We start from the raw sequence: 22,666 nt of genomic DNA on the forward strand, positions 1-22,666 counted from the left end.
CCCTATGAAATACCTTTTATTATTTTTCTCAAATTCAGTTTTGTTTGTGAGTCTCTATTTTCCATTAATTTTCTGGATTCAATTTTAATTGTTTCATTACATTTTAATAATCAAAAGCATGTCTAATGAATTTATAAAAGATAATTAGATTTGATAAAGAATTAATTTATTATAGGCTATTTATTTCTTTTTTTCAGAAATACTGTGTTGTGTATTTACAGTTTTCTGGTAAATAAATTCAGGTAAATATTTTTTCTGGTAAATATTCCTTAAACATTGTTTTAATAATATTTTTATTAGTAGTAGTAGTGCCATCTTTACATTAAGTAATATGTTAATATATTTCTGACTGTCAAGGTAAACTGAACTTTTATTTTGACGGGTTGCTGTGATATGATGATAGTTTTCTGCAAAAGAAAACACCGCAAGTGTCATGCGTATGTAAACCGATTTTCCATTCACTAACACAGACATGCAGAAATACGGCTTCTATTAAAATGCATTCTTAAAATACCGGTACTAGTAAAATGCGGAAATGTACCGCTTTTAAAAGCAGGGTATCGCGATACTTTTTAAGTACCGGTATATATCGTGCAACACTGGTTCTGACACTAGATTACATGTCCATCTGTGGATCAAGTGACTTCAGTTGCTCTTTTTCAATACTGTCCACAAGCTGTGTAACTGTGGTTCTTTAGTTTTGTATAGTATAGTGAACCTGCACTGTGGATATCTGAGACACTTTCAAATCTGCATCATCTCACTCTTCCTCTCCACTCATACTTTATAGACCTATCTTGCCTTATGCTGAAGACAGAATCATTTACAAAAGGTGAACATTGACCGCTACTTTTCAGTGACTTTTCTTGCTGATTAGTATAATTAGAAGTTTTGGATGGCATGCATTAAATCAACAGGTGTGCTGCTCCGAAAGCTAGTTCAACACAAATACTCACATTAACTTACATGATGCAGTTCATGAGATTTGGTGCTAGCAACAGCAAGATCACAGGTTGGATTTCTTGCAATGAAATGTATTTCCCTATGGATAAAAGCGTCTGTTAAATTAATACATGCGAATAAATGTATGTTTAATCTTTAAGGCACTTCACAGGACCAGTGTTGATAAGGCATTTGGTGAATATGCCTTTGTTTGATGGGTCAAAGTGCTATGTTGGCTTGCTCTTGTTCTGCAAATGAATGAATTAATCACATCACAGAAGTGATGATCTGTTCATATCAGCACTGCCACTTCACTACATATCGTATTTTCCCTTTAGTGGAGCGATGGCTAAATCAGTCCTGTCCTAAGAGTATTAAAAACTGACCGCCTACTCATTGACGATGAGTCATATATGCATTGCAAACCTGAATGCTCCTGGTTAACTTTACAGTGGCACTGCAGAGCGTAGAGAACGCCTGCTATCGTCAGTGGGAGTGAGATGAGTGAATAACCTCGGCTTTTAACAGAAAGACCCTGAAAGGTAAAAGAAGCTGGAAATAAATGCTTTACATGAGGAATGGTGCACCGCGATTGGATGGACAGTCATATTTACCAGCGAACCGCACTCAAGTCTGCTTGAAAAGGTGGTTTGGGTGAAGTTTGTGTGGACTGGCATACGATTCCACATTGCTATGAGCCACTATTGATGTAATTGCTGTTTCCATGCTCCTGCTCACTTACTCTTGTGTAATGCAACTAAATTATGTTTAGAGAAAAGCTTGCATTCTTCACATCTGCAGAGATGTGTCTGTAGAGGACAAACACAAGTGCAGCTCTGTTAGTATGTTTTTGTGCTAAATCCCAGTGGTTAACTAGCTACAGCTGCTCTTACTGATGACAGTTTAGACTCAAAGAAGAAAAGAAACCTGCAGGACTGGAGTTAAACTCACGTTTGGACCTTTGAAATGCTCTCAGACCATCAGTAGCCTATTTGTGGATTCGTCTCTGACACATTTTTGGACTTTTGGGCTGCTTTGAGGGTCCATCGCACAAATCTGAGGTCTCCATCCCATCTGTTGTTTGACATCTGCTGCTCTGGACTATGAAGCGCTTGTGTCGGCCTCTCCTGACTGACCTCATCTTCCTACACGCCTGTTGCGTAACTTCCCACTGAAAGGCTCTCGTTCAATCCACACTCACCACATTTGGAGCTGCGTGCTCAAACAACTGGTGTTGTTTTCCCAGCAGTATGTTTGGCCTTTAAATGAGAGGTTCACCAGCACCTCCAGCTATTCCAATACCAGACGAGTAGGTTAGGTTTTGAGGGATGGTTTTTCAGCTTGTATTTCATCTTGGATCAGTATGTCAGCATTTGTTTTGGCTATCACATATAAATGTGCCTTTGCTCAACACACACCAGTCATCCAATCTCAGACTGACTGATACTGGTCAGCGGGTTTTAGTGTTATCCAGTCTGTGATGTTTCCACTGAGGCTGTTAAGTCAATCCAGTATGTGTTTTAGTTCTAATACTTGCAGGATATTTCATACCTAAACATAGTTTGACAGCATATAAACAGCTTTGTAAGCAGTGATGAGTTGCAGCTCGTTATCACATTAGTTCCTCTGCAGTGGCTTACTTGAGGGTACGGTATTGAAACGGATGTTGCAATAGTTTTTTCTAGGGCTGCCTCCTAAGAGTCGACTAACCGTTAATTGGCCAAAATTTTATTAGTCGCTTAGTCGCAGAAAAAAAAAATCCACAGGAAGTCACTGACGAACAGATCATTAACAGCTGGTCTGTGTGATTTGGACACGACATCCAAATGCTCGCATATCGTTCATCTGGCTTATCATCTGAAATATGCAAGTAGTAGTAACTTTACTTGGCTGCTCAATCAAATGTTAATGTAGAAAAATGTGCACTATAGTGTTTGTGCAGTGTGTGGAAGCTGAATAGTAGCGCGCTTACTACATGACAGATGGAAGCGGTGGTGCGGTGACTTGCTCATAAAATACTCCGTCATTTTTGGTCATACAGATAAAAGTAATACATCTTTTGAATCTGTAAAGACTCTACGTTTGTTTGCACTCAGAATAACAACGAAACGTTGTGCTTTTGTACAATAATGAAATCAAATGGTGTACTTTCTGCCATCTCGGTATCTTCGAGACTTCATCTCTTAAGCCAAAACAAAGAAAGCACTAGTTTATCAATAAATTATTAAAATGTTAATGCAGCCTCATCAATACACCATTTTCAAGTTCAACTCTACTGATGTTAATCTAACATTCCTGTCTGGTTTGTTTGTCAATCAAAATGACAGATTTTGCGTTATGATTGGTCAGAACGACTGTCAATCAAACTCCAGGTGAATGGTGCTAAAGCCTGGTCACTGAACAGTCTGCATAATCCAACCCCTTTTTCTAGTCTTATGCTGAATTCCAGACAACTCAAAATTCCAGGCAACTCGAAATAGATAGTGTCTGGAACACAGCTTGAATATCCAACCCGTGATCTGCCCTGACCTCAGCAGGATGCATCATTTCACGCCACTGCTTCCAACAAAGTGTGAAGTTACCTTTTGTCAAATTACACATCTTAATTTTAGTTTTCAACAGCTGTTTTCAAAATGAAAGGCAGCATTTTGTGTTCTTTTTTTTTCTCATGTTTTTGCCATAATTGACAGAAATATGTTATTGTGACATGTGATTGACTGGAACTCACTGAAGTTAAAAGTGGGACATTTCTTATCTGGAATGTGGCGTTATGTCATGAAGAGAAGAGATGTCATTCAGAGGGAGAGGGGAGGTTAATATTTTTTATTAAAGATTACAAGTGCAAATTAATAAATCTCTAATTATTTAATGAATCTCATTCTCATACTTTTAGGAAAGTCTGTACTTCGTGGGCAATAATATGTCACTGTCAGTGTGAATGGCCTATAAGGGTTCACTGGGTTCTTGTAGTCATTAGAAAGTGTCTGTCTCGTTAGAAGCTGTCATTAACTCTAGCAAGTCGGTCTTGGCTCTGAGAAGAGATCAGCAGGTGCTGCTACCGTGCTACATGCTAACGCACGGGTGAATGTTGTGTCTGTGTGTGCTAGCCGTCCTGTGAGGCTCCTAGACTGGGACAGCCTGTTAGTCAGCAGCACAGTCTGTCTCTCACATGTGTTTCTGCAACTATGTTTGTGGCTTTACCCGCCATATTCACCAGTAGATCTGTTTACCAATGTTTAGTGCTCAACAAAACACACTGGCTAGTGAAAGAAACACTGCATCTAAGATGCTTGTAGTCATTTTACTAATGAATTGTTAATTTGATGTCCACTGTAATAAGCTGAAGAAAGGCCAGGCGTTTAACTAGATTTTGTGTAACAGCTAGTGGTTAAAATGGATACTGCAGCCCAAATTCAAAATATTAGAGTTGTTTTTCCCCGCCCTCCTCCTCAGGCTCGATGCTTACACGGGTTGCCAGTAGGGCTGTTGCGGTAAAGGACTTTCTTTGCGGTAATTTTGAGTGGCTCAATAGTGATATGCAGTATTATCGCCATATATATATATATATATATATATATATATATATATATATATATATGACATAGCCTTATGAGAAAATGCAAATATCATGGTTGCTGCGGTTGTTGCATTCCTCTGCGATTCCTCTGGTATTGCGATATTGCGGTTATTGCGACAACCCTAGTTGCCAGATTAGGACACGCAAGAGGAACAACATAAAAGATGTACTTTCTTAATGATCACTAATATAATTCATGGAAAGATGGCAAAATTGATACGTATTAAACATATACTTAATAAAATCCTAAATGAAGGATTGCAGAAATGAGATTTCATTCAGCAAATTTATAATATTCTAGTACTTAGTATGTCCTCCATAACTTTAAGTACGCTGCTCTGACCCTTCTCGGCACTGAGTGTACATGTTCATGACAAATTTTCACATTTGTCCTGTTTAACGCCTGGAGGACGGCCTCCTTAAATGCCCTGGTCTTTAATGGGGAGTGTTGCTCAGCTTGTCTCTACAGAATCCCCCACAGCTGCTCAAGAGTGTTAAGATTGAGTGAAATATATGTCCACTGAAAGATTTTCACCTTGAGAGAATGAATATCTTCATTGTCTTGTTGAAAAAATGCCCAACAATGTAGGGAATGAGCAGAGGGTAGCATCTTCTGTTTAAGTTTTTGTATTACATCACACAGTGGTGTGTGAATTCAGACAGCACTGATAAAGCACAACTCCTTCATACCTTTAGCACTCATACATCCCTATATAAGAGCTTTACTACCACTAAACGTCACTGTGGGAACCAGACACTTCTCACTGTACTCCTCCTCTAGCAACACCAGAACATTTTGGATGCTTTTGGATCCGAAATAATTGACTTGGTCTCTTGAGACCAGAGTATGGATTCCCAGAAGTCTATATTTTGTAAACATGGGCCTTGGGAGAGGTTAAATGAGTTAATTGTGCTTTGGCTACAATAGGAAATTCTAGTGGTGACAACAACCATGCGTGTCACATTCCAGCCTGTGTCATACTCCGTCAGATAAAGTGTCACTCTTTTCATAGCTTTTGCCAGCTCTGAGACACTTGAATGGCATTTCTCCGGCTCTTTTTCTAGCAAAAAATCACTCACCACTATATGAAAACTTAAAGTGAAGACCTGATTATTCTAGGAGCTTTGTCAAAAGTCCATTGTTTTTGAACGTCAGTTCTACTTCTGCTATATTTTCACACTTAAAACAATTATTTGGTATTCATCTTGTACCATTGTCCTCTTTTATGCCAAGAAATAAGTCAGATGGCAGTTCTCTCCCAAGTGGTTTCACTGTTGACAGCGTTAAGTCGGAGTATGATTCACTTTTAACTGTCAGGAAATTACTTGTCTTTGAAATATACTTACCTATTGATCAAAAATTGCCTTAAACCTACACTGAAATTTTATTTTTTAGTTTTATTTAGTAATTTTCAGGAGGGTGTACTCATTTTTACAACACAACATTTTATCACTTTAATAAAAAAATCTTATTTTGCTGAATAATTTTGACATTCTTCTTTGGTAACTGATCAAGCAGGCTTGTTGGAACATTATATCTCCAAAGAACCCTAACATGTCTTCTAAGTAAAGAGTAAATGCTGAATTTGTTAGGTTTTAGAGGGGGTGTACTCATTTATGTTGTGCACTGTATATATTTTCATTTACACTTGTGAAATATCTGAGTGCATGGTACAAGTGACCTCTTCAAAGCTAATGAATAAAGTCACAGCTGAGCTGTTGTGCATCTGAGTAAAATGCAACAGTATTTTGGTCTTGAATGAATCTGTACTTAAAACAAATCGGGTGAGTGAATGTTTCAGTGACTCATTAATAAACACAATCGCTTGCTTTGTTCTTAAATCAGTTTTTTGAGGGAACAGATTGAATAAATGATTCAATAACAACAACAGTGTCATGCTGCTACCTACTGGTGTTTTTTTGTTTTAATTAATATTTTCATATTCAGAATGTTATATTCAAAACATTAATCTTATAACATCATGCAATTGTAATTGCAGTCTGAATGCACTCATGCCACCTCTGAACTACATTAAACAGTCTGTGCAAATATATTCAATGCCAGTTCAGATGAAGCTTTTGTGCCACTCTTGTACATAGTTAAAATATTTTACTCAAAACTAGCAGTCATTTGATTGCTGTAGTGGTGTTGTTGAGGGAGGGCAGGGGAGGTTAAGCATCTCTGAGCATGTGTGTGCATGTGTGTGAATGTACATGTTATAAACGTGCTCAGCAGAAGGTTTCAGAGACCCGTCCTACTCCACACCTCCACCAGTTTACATTCCTCGTTTTTATCTGCTGTCATCTGAACCTCTCCTCCTCTGACGTGGTCTTTAGACTCTTCAGGATGGAACAAGTTTAGTAGCATGTTAACGCATACCTGTGTACATGCAGTGACAGCGGCACGCTTTGCTGAAGTACATGGTTTTACTCTAGTCTCCACATAGTAGTCACATGATGTTGCATTTATATGTGGATTAGGTTACTGATTACAATTTTACTATATTTTTTACAGTAACCCTTTCATCTCTGGTAACTCAAGTAGTCTGTATTACACTCTTTGTAGTCAAAGTGGCCTGTATTTTCAGGTAATGTAGGCATTGGCATTTAAGTTTCTTGAGTTGGTACCGTAAACAGTAGAGGTGGAAATCTTTTGGAATCTCACGATTTGACTCAAAATGATTCTTGGGGTCATGGTTTGATTAATAATCAATTTTGAATTGAATTTCAACTTGATATATATGCAAAGAATCAGTTTTAGATTTAATTCTAAACTTTCAATTTTATTTCATTAATTTGAACTTAAATTATGAAACTGAAAATGTAAAGGAAATGAACTCCAACCATTAGTTTTCTGCGAGCGAGTGATGGAGAGGAGGAGCACTGAAATAAAAACGGCCCTTCCTCTATTCAAAGTATTCTGTTTCGGTTGGAAATACGTCACAATACTCGGCAGCAACTTCTGGTTCACATTCTTCTTCTACAGTTCTTCTTGTTCAGATCAGCTGCTGTCATGGTGGTGCAACAGTTTGAAGAGGGTCTTGTTACTTCACGTTAGTTCAGTTGTTGACGTGTTTATAGCAGCTGTCTGAAGAATAACACATCTGGTTTAATGACGCAGAGGTTTAAACTTCTTCATCTCCTTTAGTACAGATTTTTGTTACCTCTAGAGTAACACAAGAACACACATTGGACCTCACATGATTTACACAGAGAACACACTTGTCAGGAAATCTTAATGGAGCTCTGTCCATACATACTATGTCTGCCTCATTAGCCTTGTTTTGTAGAATAGAAGTAAAAGAAAAATCTCTTTACACTTGGGTTTTCATTGGCCACATTGCCTCTATTCAGGGTTCATACAAGGTGCTTAAAGCTTGAAGTACTTAAATTTGACTTTTTAAAATTCAAGTCCTGGAACACCTTGAAGACAGCCATATTTATGAAAAGGTACTTGAAAAGTCCTTGAATTTTTAAAAGGCAGTATATGTGAAATTTGTGTTAATTCTTGTTTTTCGATTAAAAACAATCTTTTCACGCAAAATTAACAATGCAACACTTCTGATATGAATACAGAGCCATTTCACTTGGCTTTCCGGAGCGCACGAGATCTCGCAATATTAAACGGGACAATAATACTCCTTGAGGTGAAAAGTGGTCTTAATATATCCTGAAGATCCCGAAAAAGTCTATTGGCACCTCAGTTGTGAATTATGACGTCACGCTCACGTTTTTATAGCATCACATAACTCAAACCAAATTTATTTTAAAAACGAACACAAACTTACATCAGCATGATTAAAAACTACATAAAATGACAAAAACATCTTTGCAAAGAAATTATTTGAAGTGAAATTTAATTATTTAGTTTGTCTCATGTCCCATAAGATTACATGGAGAGGGCGGGGTTTATGACTTGTATTGGGACCAGCCACCTGAGGGCGATTGAAACGTTCTGGCTTCACTTTTCAAGACTTGGCACACTTGATGCCATCACAGGAGAATATATCAACATATTCTAAATATGTAATTTGTTGGACTTCGCAATTTCAAAATAAAACTTTAAACCCTCACTTTGAGATTGCATGTGGACAAATATTAAAATTAAATGGATTTAAACGTTTAGTCACGGTGTAAAGTGAAACATCACCAGGCCGTTGGTGCCCTCTGCAGGTATTTCTTATAATACATAACGTGCTTAAAGGGGTCATCGGATGCCCATTTTCCACAAGTTGATATGATTCTTTAGGGTCTTAATTCAAACTCTATAATAAAAATTCTCAATGGTTGTGTAAAACAACACCCTTTTTACTTTGCCAAAATCATCTCATTCTGGTCGAGGCTGCTTTAAATGCAAATGAGCTCTGCTCGCCCCGCCCCTCTTTTCTCTCTGTGGAGCGACGAGCCTGTTTACTTTAGCCTCTAAACTTGCTAACTAGCACATTATTAGGAACAACGATCGTAAAGATTCATTAAAAAAAAAACAAAAAAAAAAACCCTTATACTCACTTCTGCTGTAGGTGAAACTGGATCATGAACGATTCGCGCGAACATAGACGGATATATGTAGATCGGGAGGCGCATTCCCTTCACAAACAAACATAATCAACTGCATCTTCTGCGGCTCAGATGTTGGGAGTAAATGACGACCACTACGTTCATTATTACATTTAGCAACACAACACCTCAATCACTCAATCGGAGATATTCTTGTCTAACTTACATCCCTGCTCCGGCATCGAAACAAAGAGGGCGGACTGTTACAACTGATTGGAGGTAAAAAGCTCATGTCAATCAACTATCGTGGGACCGGCCTCTGTGGGTGTGACGCAACAACGACAGGCATCTGAGTACAGCTTTTTTTTTTTTTTTTAATATTAATATCCTATTAATATCCTAATAGCCTATCTATTAGATTAGCTGCTACATTTGAAAATGTGACAGCATTGTTTTGCTTTTTTTGATTAAAGACAAATATTTTATTGAAAATTTCTTAAAAATAGTGTTAAAATATTGTCTTGTTCTAGTGAACCAATTATCTGTATTTTGTCTTATCTTGTGAGCTAAGTATATTATCACACCTAGTGTCTATGAGTGTGATATAGCTCCTAATTTTCCAAGTGTATGATATAGCTTTCATTCTTCTAGTCAATCATGTATTCATGAAGAAAAAAAAAATCAGTTTGAATAAGGAAAGCGGTAACTTTGCCATAGTATCCTTTCAAATGTTGAAGTTGGCATAGTCATTGCATGCTTTGCATGTGCTGCACTTTATTTATACCATTTTGTTTAATTAGTTTATTTATTAGAATCTGAAAGATATTGTTTCATAAGTTATATCTCTGATTTTATCCTTGAAAACTAAAAAGTAGTGCTTAAGTAGTGCTTAAAGTCCTTGAAAGTCCTGTAATTTTATTTTGCATTGTCTTTATGAACCCTGTCTAATTTTGACCTATTAAAAAAAAAGCAATAATCATATTATTGCACTTTATTGTTTTTATTTGAAAATAATACTAAAAATAATAAGCTAAATAATAAAGTGCAATAATACTAATACATTGTAAAATAAAAAATGAGTATTACAGAAAAGTACAATCATTTTATAGTACACTTAAAAATGCAATAATAATATTTAAATTTTAATTTATTTTTATATACATTGCCTTCATTTTCAAAACTCAAATAATCAAGCTTTTATTTTAACGGGTTGCTGGCAAATAAGTACAGTGCCAGATTTAGAGTGAAGTTTGTCACTGTGTGAAAAAACAGTATTTCAGATTCTCAGAGCGACACAATTCACAGTGAATAAAGTGTCAGTTTAGTCCTTTGTTTTGAAACCTGCAGTACATAGCCTATATTTATGCTTTCTGTTCAGATGTACTAAAAAGGGGAAGTTTATTAGTGATTTTGACTAAGTTGTCACTTTTGATTAGTGACTACATTGTCAAAATGATCCCAGTTCACGCAGATCCATCAAAACAAAAAAATACTCCAGGCCAGTAGTTGGCGAAGCCACTTTGTAAAGAAACTTGCATATGCCTATCCACCTTATTTTTCCCTTAAGAGGACACAGCCATTCATAAATTGTATGGGTCTGACTTCCGGTCTAATCCGTGTCCAGCTATTTTTGATATTGGAAATTGGTGTGTCTTACCATGTTATTTTAATGTATTATCTTAATTATGAACGCACTGGTTTGTAGTGCAAACAATTTTACCATTTACTGCACGCTGTTATTCTTCTTGTTCTGTCCCTATAGCAGCTAATGAACCAAGTCTTGTTCATAGGCTTATTTTCATGGATAGACTAAACACATAATACACGTAACATTCGCAAATTCACAATACCTGTATCGTTTTTAAAAACTTGCATTTTAAAAATGATTTTCAAAAGTTTCGAACGCCATTGTCGTGTAAATGAATGGCCAAATGCATAAACATAATAAAATATACACAATAAAAATATAAAAAGCCCATAGTAACAGAACATAAAATAATAAAATGCTAATAGCATGTAATAAAAGCTCTAGGTCCACAGGACTACTGCGGTATATTCCAAACCTTCTGAAGCCAAACTCATGCTTTGTGTTAGAAACAGAATGAATTTAACTCATTATGAACTGATTATGAAGGTTCTTCAGAAAGTTTCCTTTTTCCTTTTCGAGTGCCCCTGGAGTATTTCATCTTAGTTTCCTTTTCTGATTTGCAAAATAAATGCAACATAAAAGCAGCATATGTGGTTGAAACATCATGATGGAGAGTAAATAATGACAGGATTGTACTTTATGAGTGAAATTCACATCTGTTGTCCTCACTAATAAGAGTTTTCTAAAGATGTTCTGAGGCAGTGAGGTTGTGAAGATGTGTGACACTGCATTATAGGTGATATAGGCCTGTTTGTCACCTGATCACTTGAGTTTTGTGAGCTGATTTGATTGAAATCACGCACACTGTCCTCTGCTGACTGTGGTGCATCTGAGGACATGATATGAGGTGTCGCTTCACTGACTCATGGTGACTCAGTGAACCACTGAGAAATCCACACCAATCCAGCGAGTGGATCCTCAACATCTTTAACATTACACTCCAACCCTTCAGCATCACCAGTACAGCATGAGTGAAGATTTCCTGTTCATTTATTACTCAAGCAATTAGTCATATCAGAAACAGCAAAATAAAGTGACACATGAAACTTTTCAAAGATAGTTTACCCAAAAATGCAGAATCTGTCATGAATTATTCACCCTAAAGTCTTTCCAAACCCATAAGACCTTTGTTGATCTTCAAAACAAAGATTAAGATATTTTTGATCTGCATAGACAGCAACGGTACTACCCTGTTCAAAGCCCAGAAAGGTAGAAGGGCATTTGTTAAAATAGTCAGTGGTTCAACTGAAATATTAATGAAAATATTAATTTGAATGTGATATATTTTGGTATCCACCTTTTTCTTCAACGCAGAAGTAAGCCTGTGGGTGAGACTTCCAGTTTATTAGCCATGAGAAGAATAATAACGTGCAACTGTAAAACTGTTTGCACTAAAAACCAGTGTGTTTATAATAAAGGAGAACTCCACATCCAGAACTCCAATTTCCAAAAATTTACTCACCCCCTTGTCATCCACAATGTTCATGTCTTTCTTTCTTTAGTCGTAAAGAAATTATGTTTTTTGAGGAAAACATTTCAGCATTTTTCTCCATATAATGGACTGATTTGGTGCCCCGATTTTGAACTTCCAAAACGCAGTTTAAATGCAGCTTCAAACGATCCCAAATGTGGTTGTAAACGATCCCAGCCGAGAAAGAAGGGTCTTATCTTGCGTAACAATTGGTTATTTTAGTAAAAATAATACAATTTATATACTTTTTAATGCCAAACGCTCGTTGTGTCTTACTCTGCCTGGACTGATTTTGTACCCGTTCATAACAGTTAGGGTATGTCGAAAAACTCTCATCTCATGTTCTCCCTCAACTTCAAAATCATCCTATATTGCTGTTTTACCTTTTTTGTTAGGGTGTTTGAACTTCTTTGCATGTTCACTTTGCAAAGACTGGGTCGGAACTTCTGCGGTGATGTAGGATGATTTTGAAATGATTTTTGAAGTTGAGGGAGAAAATACGTTTTTTTGACATACCCTAACTGTCTTGAATCAGAATACACAGAGTTCAGGGAGAGAAAGGCAAGACTAGCGTTTGAGAATAAAAAGTATTTAAATTGTATTTTTTAATGAAAATAACCTATCGTTTTGATAGATAAGACCCTTCATCCTCGGCTGGGATTGTTTACACCCAAATTTGGGATTGTTTGATGCTGCATTTAAACTGCATTTTGGAAGTTCAAAATCGGGGCATTATACCAGTCCATTATATGGAGAAAAATGCAGAAATGTTTTCCTCAAAAAACATAATTTCTTTGCGACTGAAGAAAGAAAGACATGAACATCTTGGATGACAAGGGGGTGAGTACATTATATGTGAATCTTTGTTTGGAAGTGGACTTCTCCTTTAAGATAATACATTAATATGGTAAGCAGTGTTGAAGAAAGTAATGCATTACAATATTGCGTTACTCCCTAAAAAAGTAACTAATTACGCTAGTTACTTTTTATGGAAAGTAATGTGTTACGTTACTTTTGTGTTACTTTTTAAATCTGGACGGGCTTGCTTGTTTGTTTTTAACGTAAAAAAGTTCTATTTTCGGCAAATGTAAAAGCCCTTTTACACCAAAAGTGAAATTGAATAGGCTTATTAGGGTGAAGGAAAAGTAAATTCACGTCTGTACAGCAGAACGCAGAAGAAGAAAGTTCAACACACTTCAGCAATTAAAAAGAAAGAAGCACAAATGTTTATCTAGAGTAATTTTTGCTTATTAGTAGGGTTGAATTGAATCATCAAAGGTTAGCACCAAAGACATTGGTTAATAAAATGGGATTAAATACAAAAAGTATATATTTATGTTATTTAACTTTTAATTATTGCAGGTGTATGTCATATTCTGAGTTTTTATTCATTTTGAGGAATGCTGAATCTGTTTTTTTTTTTTTTTTTTTTTGTGAGTGAGATGAATTCATGTTCACATTTATTCTAGAACTTCAGTAACATCTTATTTGAAGAAGTAACTCAGATATTTGACTGTAAATTGAAAAGTAACGCGTTACTTTACTAGTTGCTTGAAAAAAGTAATCTGATTACGTAACTCAAGTTACATGTAATGCGTTACCCCCAACACTGATGGTCAGACACTCCAATTTCCAATGTCAAGCAGCAAAATGAGCTGTTTTGAACACCTAAAAATAGCTGGATGTAGATGTGGCCGGAAGTGAGACCCACAAAATTTACAAATGGCTGCACCTACTCTTACAGGAAAAATAAGGTGGATGGCATTCATGTGTTTTCTAAATGTCTACAAGCACTACGAGGAGTTTCTGACAAATAAAATCAGTATAGGAGTGAATGTGAGTGATGTGAGCAGCAGCATGCACTGTGCCAGTTGTGTGGGTGGAGTGTGTGTGTGTGTGTGTGTGTGTGTGTGTGTGTGGGGCTTTGCCAGAGCCATGTCTGCTTTGTGTTCAGCGCCATGCACTGCCTAAATTTAACCTGCTCTCTTCTACCAAAGTCAATATGGCATCATGATGCTATAATTTTCCTCCTACAGACTGGCCAAGGCTTTTCTGCTCCTCTGCTCTGGCACTGATAATTGTGTGTGTACAGGAAAACGACTGGCGTCTCAGTGGTTTTATTCTTTTAACCAAATTATTATAGTGCAACATAAAAGTAGTTTTCAAAGAAGTTGTTCAAGCCATGGCTTACATTCCTTGGGATGAAGGAGATGTTTAGAAGAATGTCCAAGCGGCTGTTTTCCATAATAAATCATGTTGTTGTGCTTGTTTGTAGGGTCCTGCCAGCTGTGTGGCGTTCTCAAGGACTGGAGACTTCTTCGCCTCGGGTGGTTCAGACGAACAGGTGAGCTTGTGTATTATCTGCACAGCAGTGTTCAGCTGTACTGCTTGCGTCGTGTTGATGGTGTGAACTGTTGCAGGTGATGGTGTGGAGGACTAACTTTGACAGTGTGGATTACAGTGAAGTGCTGGAGCAGAAAGGTACTCGAGATGAGAAAACTTCAGTTCGCAGCCGGCCATCAGCTCAGGTAAACATGTTGCACTTTCCACTATCACCTTACTACGGGTGTTTGATTTGCTGGGTTTGGTGTGCCGAATGCCTTTATCTTCACCTTATCTTCCTTTATCTTCACCTGACTTTCCCATTCATGTAACCATACAAGCATAATGAAACACAATGGCATGGGCCTGTTGCCAAATATATGACTGTAATTTCTTGTAACTGAGTGTGTCCTGGACTGTCTGCTGAATCTGCAGCGCCGCTGCTATATATATTTTAGCTGAGTTGTGTACCTGTGCATACTTTGTGAGAAAGAGACTAGAAATCAACATTATATTATTTTCTAACACTGACTGACTGTACAAAAACCTACAACGTGCAACACAGCATGTCTAATTCAAAAACAAGTGATGGTTGTTTGTAATGAATCAGTGGAAGTGATTGGTTAATCAGTCTGAAGTGAACACAAGAGTCATTGATATGAATCAGACAGCTCACTTCCTCACTGAATCGCCTTGTGTGACTCACTTAAACTATTACTGTGTCACAGGAACCTTTGGAAAGCAGAATATAAATTTTAATTTGTATGTGTACAATGTACACAAACCATTCATCACACTTATTTGTATGGCAGTAAACCCTGGGAAAAATATGTGAGAGCCTTGAGTAGAGCACTCCTTATTCATGACACATGTGTGAGAAAGACTGATTGAAAATGAGTGTGTTGGTACTACAAAATAAATTAAAGGTCAATCACAGAAGGGATTTATGTCTTAAAATATTATTTCAATAAATAAAAATTAAATGTAAATAATATATTTTAATAAAGAATATTTTTTATTAACGATTGATAAAATTCAGAAATTCTTTGTGTATGTTGATATATATAGATTCTATTTTTTGATTTAATACAGATTTATTATTAGAAATGGCGGCAGTCAAATGAATGCATACATCTTAATTGAATTCATTTTTGAAAATGTAATAAAAAAAAATCTTTTATTGTTTTGCCAAAAAAGTCTTGTAGGTTTACTGTTAAAATAAAAACATGGAAGCTGATATAATTCTTTAGCGTCTTAATGAGAAGTCTGTAACATACTTTGGTTGAAATTTCTCAGTGGTAGTGCAAAAAAACACCCTTTTTACCTTCTCAAAATCAGCCCTGTTCAGAGCGACCCATTCTATTGCATGTTCCTTTAAATGCTAATGAGCTCTGCTCACCCCGCCCCTCTCTTCTGTGGGGTGACTAGCCGGTCTGTTTACTTTAGCTGCATTTAGCCGCGTTTAGCTTGGTTGTGTACACACACTGCCAACGCACATTTATGTTCAAACAACATGTAAAAGTGCATCCGATGACCCCTTTCAACAATTAACTAAATAAACTGCGAAAAGATTGTTTTCTAAAACATCATGGATGAAATGGTCCTGAGAGCGCTGTACGAGCTTGCGGCGCCATCTGCTGGACAGTTAAAAGCGAACGTTGGTCCTGGAGAGCTGCAGCCCTGCATAGTTTTGCTTCAACCCTAATCAAACGCATCTGAACAAGCTAATCAAGGTCTGAAGGGTTACTAGAAAGCAACAGGCAGGTGAGTTTTAATTAGGGTTGGAGCCGAACTCTGCAGGGCTGCGGCTCTCCAGGACCGGAGTTCGCCACCCCTGGTTCAAATGATCAGGTTTGCCAGGTTTTCACAACAAAACCCACCCAATTACTACTCAAAACTAGCCCAAAAGTAGCACGTTTTGAGGGGTTCCCCCAGTAAAAATCACGTTCCGTGGCGGAAATACATGTTTTTTGGTGGGGTTCTCCTGGTACAGTTCACATTCCTGTGGCTAAATATATCACAGGCATAAAAAAACACCCCGCGGCAACATTGTTAAAGTAGCCAAATTCCGAGGGAAAACCACGGACTTGGCAACACTGCAAATGATTAAAAGCACCAAATGCGAGTAGAATCAGCACTGAAACGTGTTACTCGGCCCGGTAACTTTTTGTGAATGCTGGAGAGAATTTGATTGATTGCTTAGTGCTGTCATAAAATTTGCAGTGGTTGTGATGTAATTACATAATAGACTGTAGTCTGACACGCTACATGTCTGCTGTTACAGTACTGTTTTTACTTTCGATTCACTCTGCGCTGCTTGGTTTGAGCCACTTTAATGTGCATTTGGGAATGCAACATTTTTCATTAGAAATGCTTATAAATCTGAAGAGAAGTTTGGGTGTCACATAATCCTTCAGAAATCATTCTAATATGCTGATTTACTGCTCAACAAACATTTCTCATTATTATCAATGTTAAAAACATAAAAAATATTAAGTTTTGCTGCTTAATAATTTTTGGAAATAATAATGCCACTCAAACATTTGTATTTGATTTTTAAAAAGAGAAATTAATAATTGTATCCTTCATGCATAAAAGTGATAAAAACATTTTTTTTAAATGTTTCTTGAGCGTCAAATAAATTGTAATGATTTCTAAAAGATCATGTGACACTGACAACTGGAGTAATAATAAAGAAAATTCTGCTTTGCATCACAGGAATAACATTACATTTTATAATATAATCATTTTTTATATACATATTTTTAAATTTGTAATATTTTACAATATATATATATATATATATATTTTTTTTTTTTTTTTTTTTTACTTTTTACTTTATTTTGATCAGCCTTGATAAGCAGAAGATGTTTGTTTCAAAATCATTAATAATTGTAATGTTTCCAAACTTTTGACAGGTACTTATATAGTATTAATAGAACTGTTATTATTATTTGATAATATATTTTATTATATTGTTATCATGATTATTAAATTATGCTTTTTATTTTTTTACAGGACAATAGTATATATTATTACAATATAAGATATATCTTTTAATGTGCTAAAATATATATTTTTAATAATGAGTGCTGGGGGCGTGGCCAGATTTTCCTTATGAGGTGTAAAATACTTTTCTTAAATGAGACTTCCCCGATGACGTATGCAGCCTCCAAATGCGCCCTTCGAAAGACACAGTCTTTGAATTGAAACGCACAGAATGCATAAGATATTTGTTACAAGTGTATCATGAAAAAAACTAGCCGTTACCCAATTGATTCAGAAAGTCTAACTTTATTAAGGTTAAAAATACAGTGGTTTCTTTAGTCCAACAGAGGAACGCATGTTCATTTATTCATTGTTTTGTGTACGAAACTTAGGGATAGTTGAAAATAAATAGTTCAAAAATAAAAATTACCCCATTATTTACACACCCTCAAGCCATCCTAGGTGTATGTGACTTTGTTGTTTCAGACGAAAACAACGAAAAAATGTCCTGGCTCTTCCCAGCTTTATAATGGCAGTGAATGGCTGTTGAGATTTTGAAAGTCCAATAAAGTGGATCCATCCATCATAAAAAAGTACTCCACACGGCTCTGGGAGGTTAATAAGGCCTTCTGAAGCAAATCAATGCGTTTGTGTAAGAAAAATATCCATATTCCTTCCATATAACTTCATAAACCGTGATCTCTAGCTTCCACTAACTGTCGCACACGAATGGGTGGTGTTCCAGTGGATGACGTAGGACATACTCTTAACATCTGAAGAACCTTTCTATTTCACAAAAGGTGTGGTGAAAGAAGGTTCTTCAGATTATAAAAAGGTAAGAAAGAGATTGTTCTTTAAAGAACAATGAACTTTGAATTGAACTTTGAATGAATGGCTCTTTGTGGAACCAAAAATGGTTCTTCTGTGGCATCGCTGTGAAGTCTATATTAATAAAATACGTTGTCAGATTTTAATTTAAAGGATTCTTCACGCACCACTGCATTTAACAAACTCACAAACATCAGCATGTATTTAACAAATGTCTTTTATGGTAGTAATAATTTCAATGACTGAAACATTATTTATGTGGTTGAAAACACTGAATTGTTGTGATATAGCCAGGCTAAAAGCATAGAACACGTCTATCTGTCTCAGCGCCAGACAAGGCGCAAAAGGATGTTTGAATTTAGCAGTGAAAGTTTAAATACACCAGTGATCGTCCGAATCGAATGGTTAAAATCAGAGTGAGTCAAATTGAATCTGAGGTGGCACAAATCAGATCAGAGGGGTACCCCTCGGTTGAAATCGCATTCGTTTTAGCTTGTCGTGTTTAAAATCGTATTCCAGAGGTGACTGGGTCAGTCCTTCAGATCATTTCAGGGGGCTAAGCCCCCCAAGCCCCCCCTTGACGCTGGGCCTGTGTTAAAGTAGATTCGTACCTTGTCGTTTCTGAGAGAATATGCACCGTTAATGCAGCATTACAAAACTTCATCAGTTTTTTTTTACTTTCGCTTTCTGTATAGTGAATTGACTGAAGTTAAGACGGATAACTAATGCAAAAAGTTTTCCACGTTTCTTGTGTGATATCCATTGACTCGCCTTTGTGGTTTAAAACAGAAATTTTCCAGTATTGTGACGTAACCGCAAACCCCCATGTGTATGTATTTTAAATGTGGGGAGACATGAAAGAGGAATCAACTCAGTATGCCGCGCTGTCTGAAGCACGTCTCTATGCTTGTGGGTGCTTCGGGTGTGTGCAAGAACAGAGCGTAACGAATTGAGTTCTGTTTCGTTTCTTCTTCTTGTGGTTTTAAATAGCTTGAACGTGTAAATTGGCAAATTAATCTGCAAATCACATGCCGAACGGTAGGGTCCTAGACCTTGTTCGTACTATCATGGATCAACTGCTATCCGTTTAAGCCCTATAACAGAGTTAAATAACAGAGCATCATATCTATACAAATTGTCCCCAGAACGTTCTCGTGACCCGGTGGTTTGGAACCTCTGATCTAGTCTACAAGTTACTAACAACTAGCAGCGGTTCATTGTGAGTGCTATATAAAAAAGTGAAGATGACACCATTAATCTTGTAAGAAACCTTATGATCTCAATCAAAATGACAGCATCAAATGTGCTTGAACACATGAAAACTAATGAACACCCTAAAATATCTGAATCAGTCTTTACACAGCAATATTTAGTCAAGTATTTCTCTCATTACTCACATGAATGCCGCTCAGGGTCTTCTGGGAACACTACTGAATGATGACTCAGATGTATAGTGAATCAGCCTTATGAACCCCCTGAACTAAAATTCCTCTAAAATGAATCAATCTTCCTTGTGCTTCTGCAAAATACAAAGTGAGACATAAATTCATGCTGTTCTTCCATGCCACACTACTTCACTGGACTTCAGAAATCTAGATCTAATGACCTGTATAAAATTAACAAATTGAATTTGTCGAGTACATCTCCACATTGTACGTTAAAAGCCCTACTCCAGACAATGGAGAAATTAATTACTGGCAGCATCCAGTGGTGTTTCTGTGTGGCCAGGGCTGCTGGATATAAGGAGCAGGTAGACTGACCTTCACAGGGTCTCATGTTTAGATAATGGCTTCTAGACCACCATTGATTCACTATTTTTACCAGCTCCTTTGAACATGCTGTTTCACTGGGCTGGGAAATGGAGGAACACACCATTATGGCGGTTAAAGGGATAGTTCACCCAAAAATGAAAATTTGATGTTTATCTGCTTACCCTCAAGGCTTCCAAGATGTAGGTGACTTTGTTTCTTCAGTAGAACACACAAACAAAGATTTTTAACTCAAACCGTTGCAGTCTGTCAGTCATATAATGGCAGTCAATGGAGTAAAAGTATGAGAGTAAAAAAAACATAAACAAAACCAAATTAAACCCTGCGACTCGTAACAATACACAGATGTCCTACACTGTAAAAAACAATTTGTTGAGTCAACTTAAAATAATTTGTAACCTTTAAATATTAAACACTGTCATTAGGTGTAGGTGTTGTGGACCAGCCGGCTGGCGGCAACTAGAACCACGTGTAGAGTTTCAGCTCTGTGTTTTGAGGGCCACGGTGTTACTGACATCAGCGTGGACTCTAAACCCCTGCTTTTTTGGACCTTGTGTCTCTTGCCCACCTGAGCTCGTTTTCACGCAGATCGATGACATTGAGCTTTTAAGTGTGGCTGTAAAAAGAAACCACTCTTCTTGCATTCCTGTGGTTTTGTGCATATCAGAAACAGCAGACTGACCGTGTAGTCGCAGCAGTTATCCTGAATCAGAACGTGTCCTATTTACTTTTTTAATACACATTCCTGGCCTTAAAGGAGAAGTCCACTTCCAAAACAAAATTTCACATATAATGTACTCACCCCCTTGTCATCCAAAATGTTCATGTCTTTCTTTCTTCAGTTGTAAAGAAATAATGTTTTTTTAAGGAAAACTTTTCTGCATTTTTCTCCATATAATGGACTGGTATGGTGCCTCAATTTTCAACTTCCAAAATGCTGTTTAAATGCGGCTTCAAACGATCCCAAATGCGGTTGTAAACAATCTCAGCCGAGGAAGAAGGGTCTTATCTAGTGAAACGATCTGTTATTTTCATTTTAAAAAATACAGTTTAAATGCTTTTTAATCTCAAATGCTCGTCTTGCCTTTCTCTCCATGAACTCTGTGTATTCTCTGACTCAAGACAGTTAGGGTATGTTGAAAAACTCCAATCGTATTTTCTCCCTCAACTTCAAAAATAATTTCAAAGTCATCTTACATCGCTGCAGAAGTTCTGACCCAGTCTTTGCAAAGTGAACATGCAAAGAAGATCAAACACCCTTAACAAAAAAGGTAAAACAGCGATATAGGGTTGAGGGAGAACATGAGATACCCTAACTGTCACGAACCGGAACAAAAACAGTCCAAGCAGAGTAAGACAAGACAAGTGTTTGGCATTAAAAAGTATGTCGTTACGCTAGATAAGACCCTTCTTTCTCAGCTGGGATCGTTTACAACCACATTTGGGATCATTTGAAGCCGCATTTAAACAGCATTTTGGAAGTTCAAAATCAGGGCACCATATCAGTCCATTATATAGAGAAAAGTGCTTAAATGTTTTCCTCAAAAAATATAATTTCTTCACAACTGAAGAAAGAAAGACATGAACATCTTGGATGACAAGGGGGTGAGTATTATTTGTAAATTGTTGTTGTGGAAGTGGAGTTCTCCTTTAAAGGAGTAGTTCAGACAAAAATGTGAGGAAAAAAAAAAATGTACTCACCCTGAGGTCATCCATAGGAAGAGTGCCATCAGAATGAGAGTCCGAACAGCTGATAAAAACATCAGAATAATTCACAAGTAATCCACACATCTCCAGTTCAAGTAACATCTTATGAAACCAAAAGCTGCGTGTTTGTGAGAAACAAATCCATCATTATGCAATTTTAACTTTAAACCGTTGCTTCTGGCTCCATAATCCATAATAACACTTCCTCCAGTGAAAAAGTCCATCTCCTGTTGTCTCTCACATCAAAATCCAACCTCATATTTGTTTAGAGCTGTTTTTGACTGTTTTATCTTATATGTGGTTGTTTGATCTGTTCATATTTCTCTCCTGATTCAGACCAGATGGCCTTTTCACTGGAGGAAGCATTATTATGGATTATGGACTCATATTTTAACAACGGTTTGAAGTTAAAAACATCTTGATGAATTTGTTTCTTACAAACACACAGCTTTTCTTTTCACAAGGCGTGAACTGATGGACTGGAGTTGTTTATTGTGATGTTTTTATTCTTTCTGATGGCACCCATTCACTGCAGAGGAACCATTGGTAAGCAAGTGATAGAATGATACATTGCTCCAAATATGATGAAGAAATAAACTCATCTAAACCTTGGAAATTTTAATTTTTGGCTAAACTGTCATTCATTAAACTAAAAACTTATTCTGTTTTTAGTTTAACTTATTCTTAGAAAATACTGATTACATACACACACACACATGTTTGTTTTTGTGAATTGTGGGGACTTTCCATAGACTTCTATAGATTTTATACTGATCAAACGATATTGTCTATCCCCTAACCCAACCCTAACCCTAAACCTAGCCCTCACAGAAAACATGTTTGCATCGTTACACTTTCAGATAAACATCATTTACTATTTTTAATCATTTTTGGGGCCGGTCCCCACAATGTCAGAA

General features: G+C 36.8%; 1 protein-coding gene across 1 annotated transcript in view; it reads left to right on the top strand.

Annotated features, from left to right (window-relative positions):
• The window catches only part of poc1a (POC1 centriolar protein A), an 82,834-nt gene that overhangs the window by 12,060 nt on the left and 48,108 nt on the right, over positions 1-22,666 (top strand). The window contains exons 8-9 of the mRNA XM_051123009.1: positions 14,411-14,479; positions 14,556-14,663. Coding sequence (XP_050978966.1) covers positions 14,411-14,479; positions 14,556-14,663 — 177 coding nt within the window. The remainder of the gene's footprint in view (positions 1-14,410; positions 14,480-14,555; positions 14,664-22,666) is intronic.

Source organism: Labeo rohita, chromosome 11 (genome assembly GCF_022985175.1).
Source record: "Labeo rohita strain BAU-BD-2019 chromosome 11, IGBB_LRoh.1.0, whole genome shotgun sequence".
In the NCBI taxonomy this organism is placed as follows: domain Eukaryota; kingdom Metazoa; phylum Chordata; class Actinopteri; order Cypriniformes; family Cyprinidae; genus Labeo; species Labeo rohita.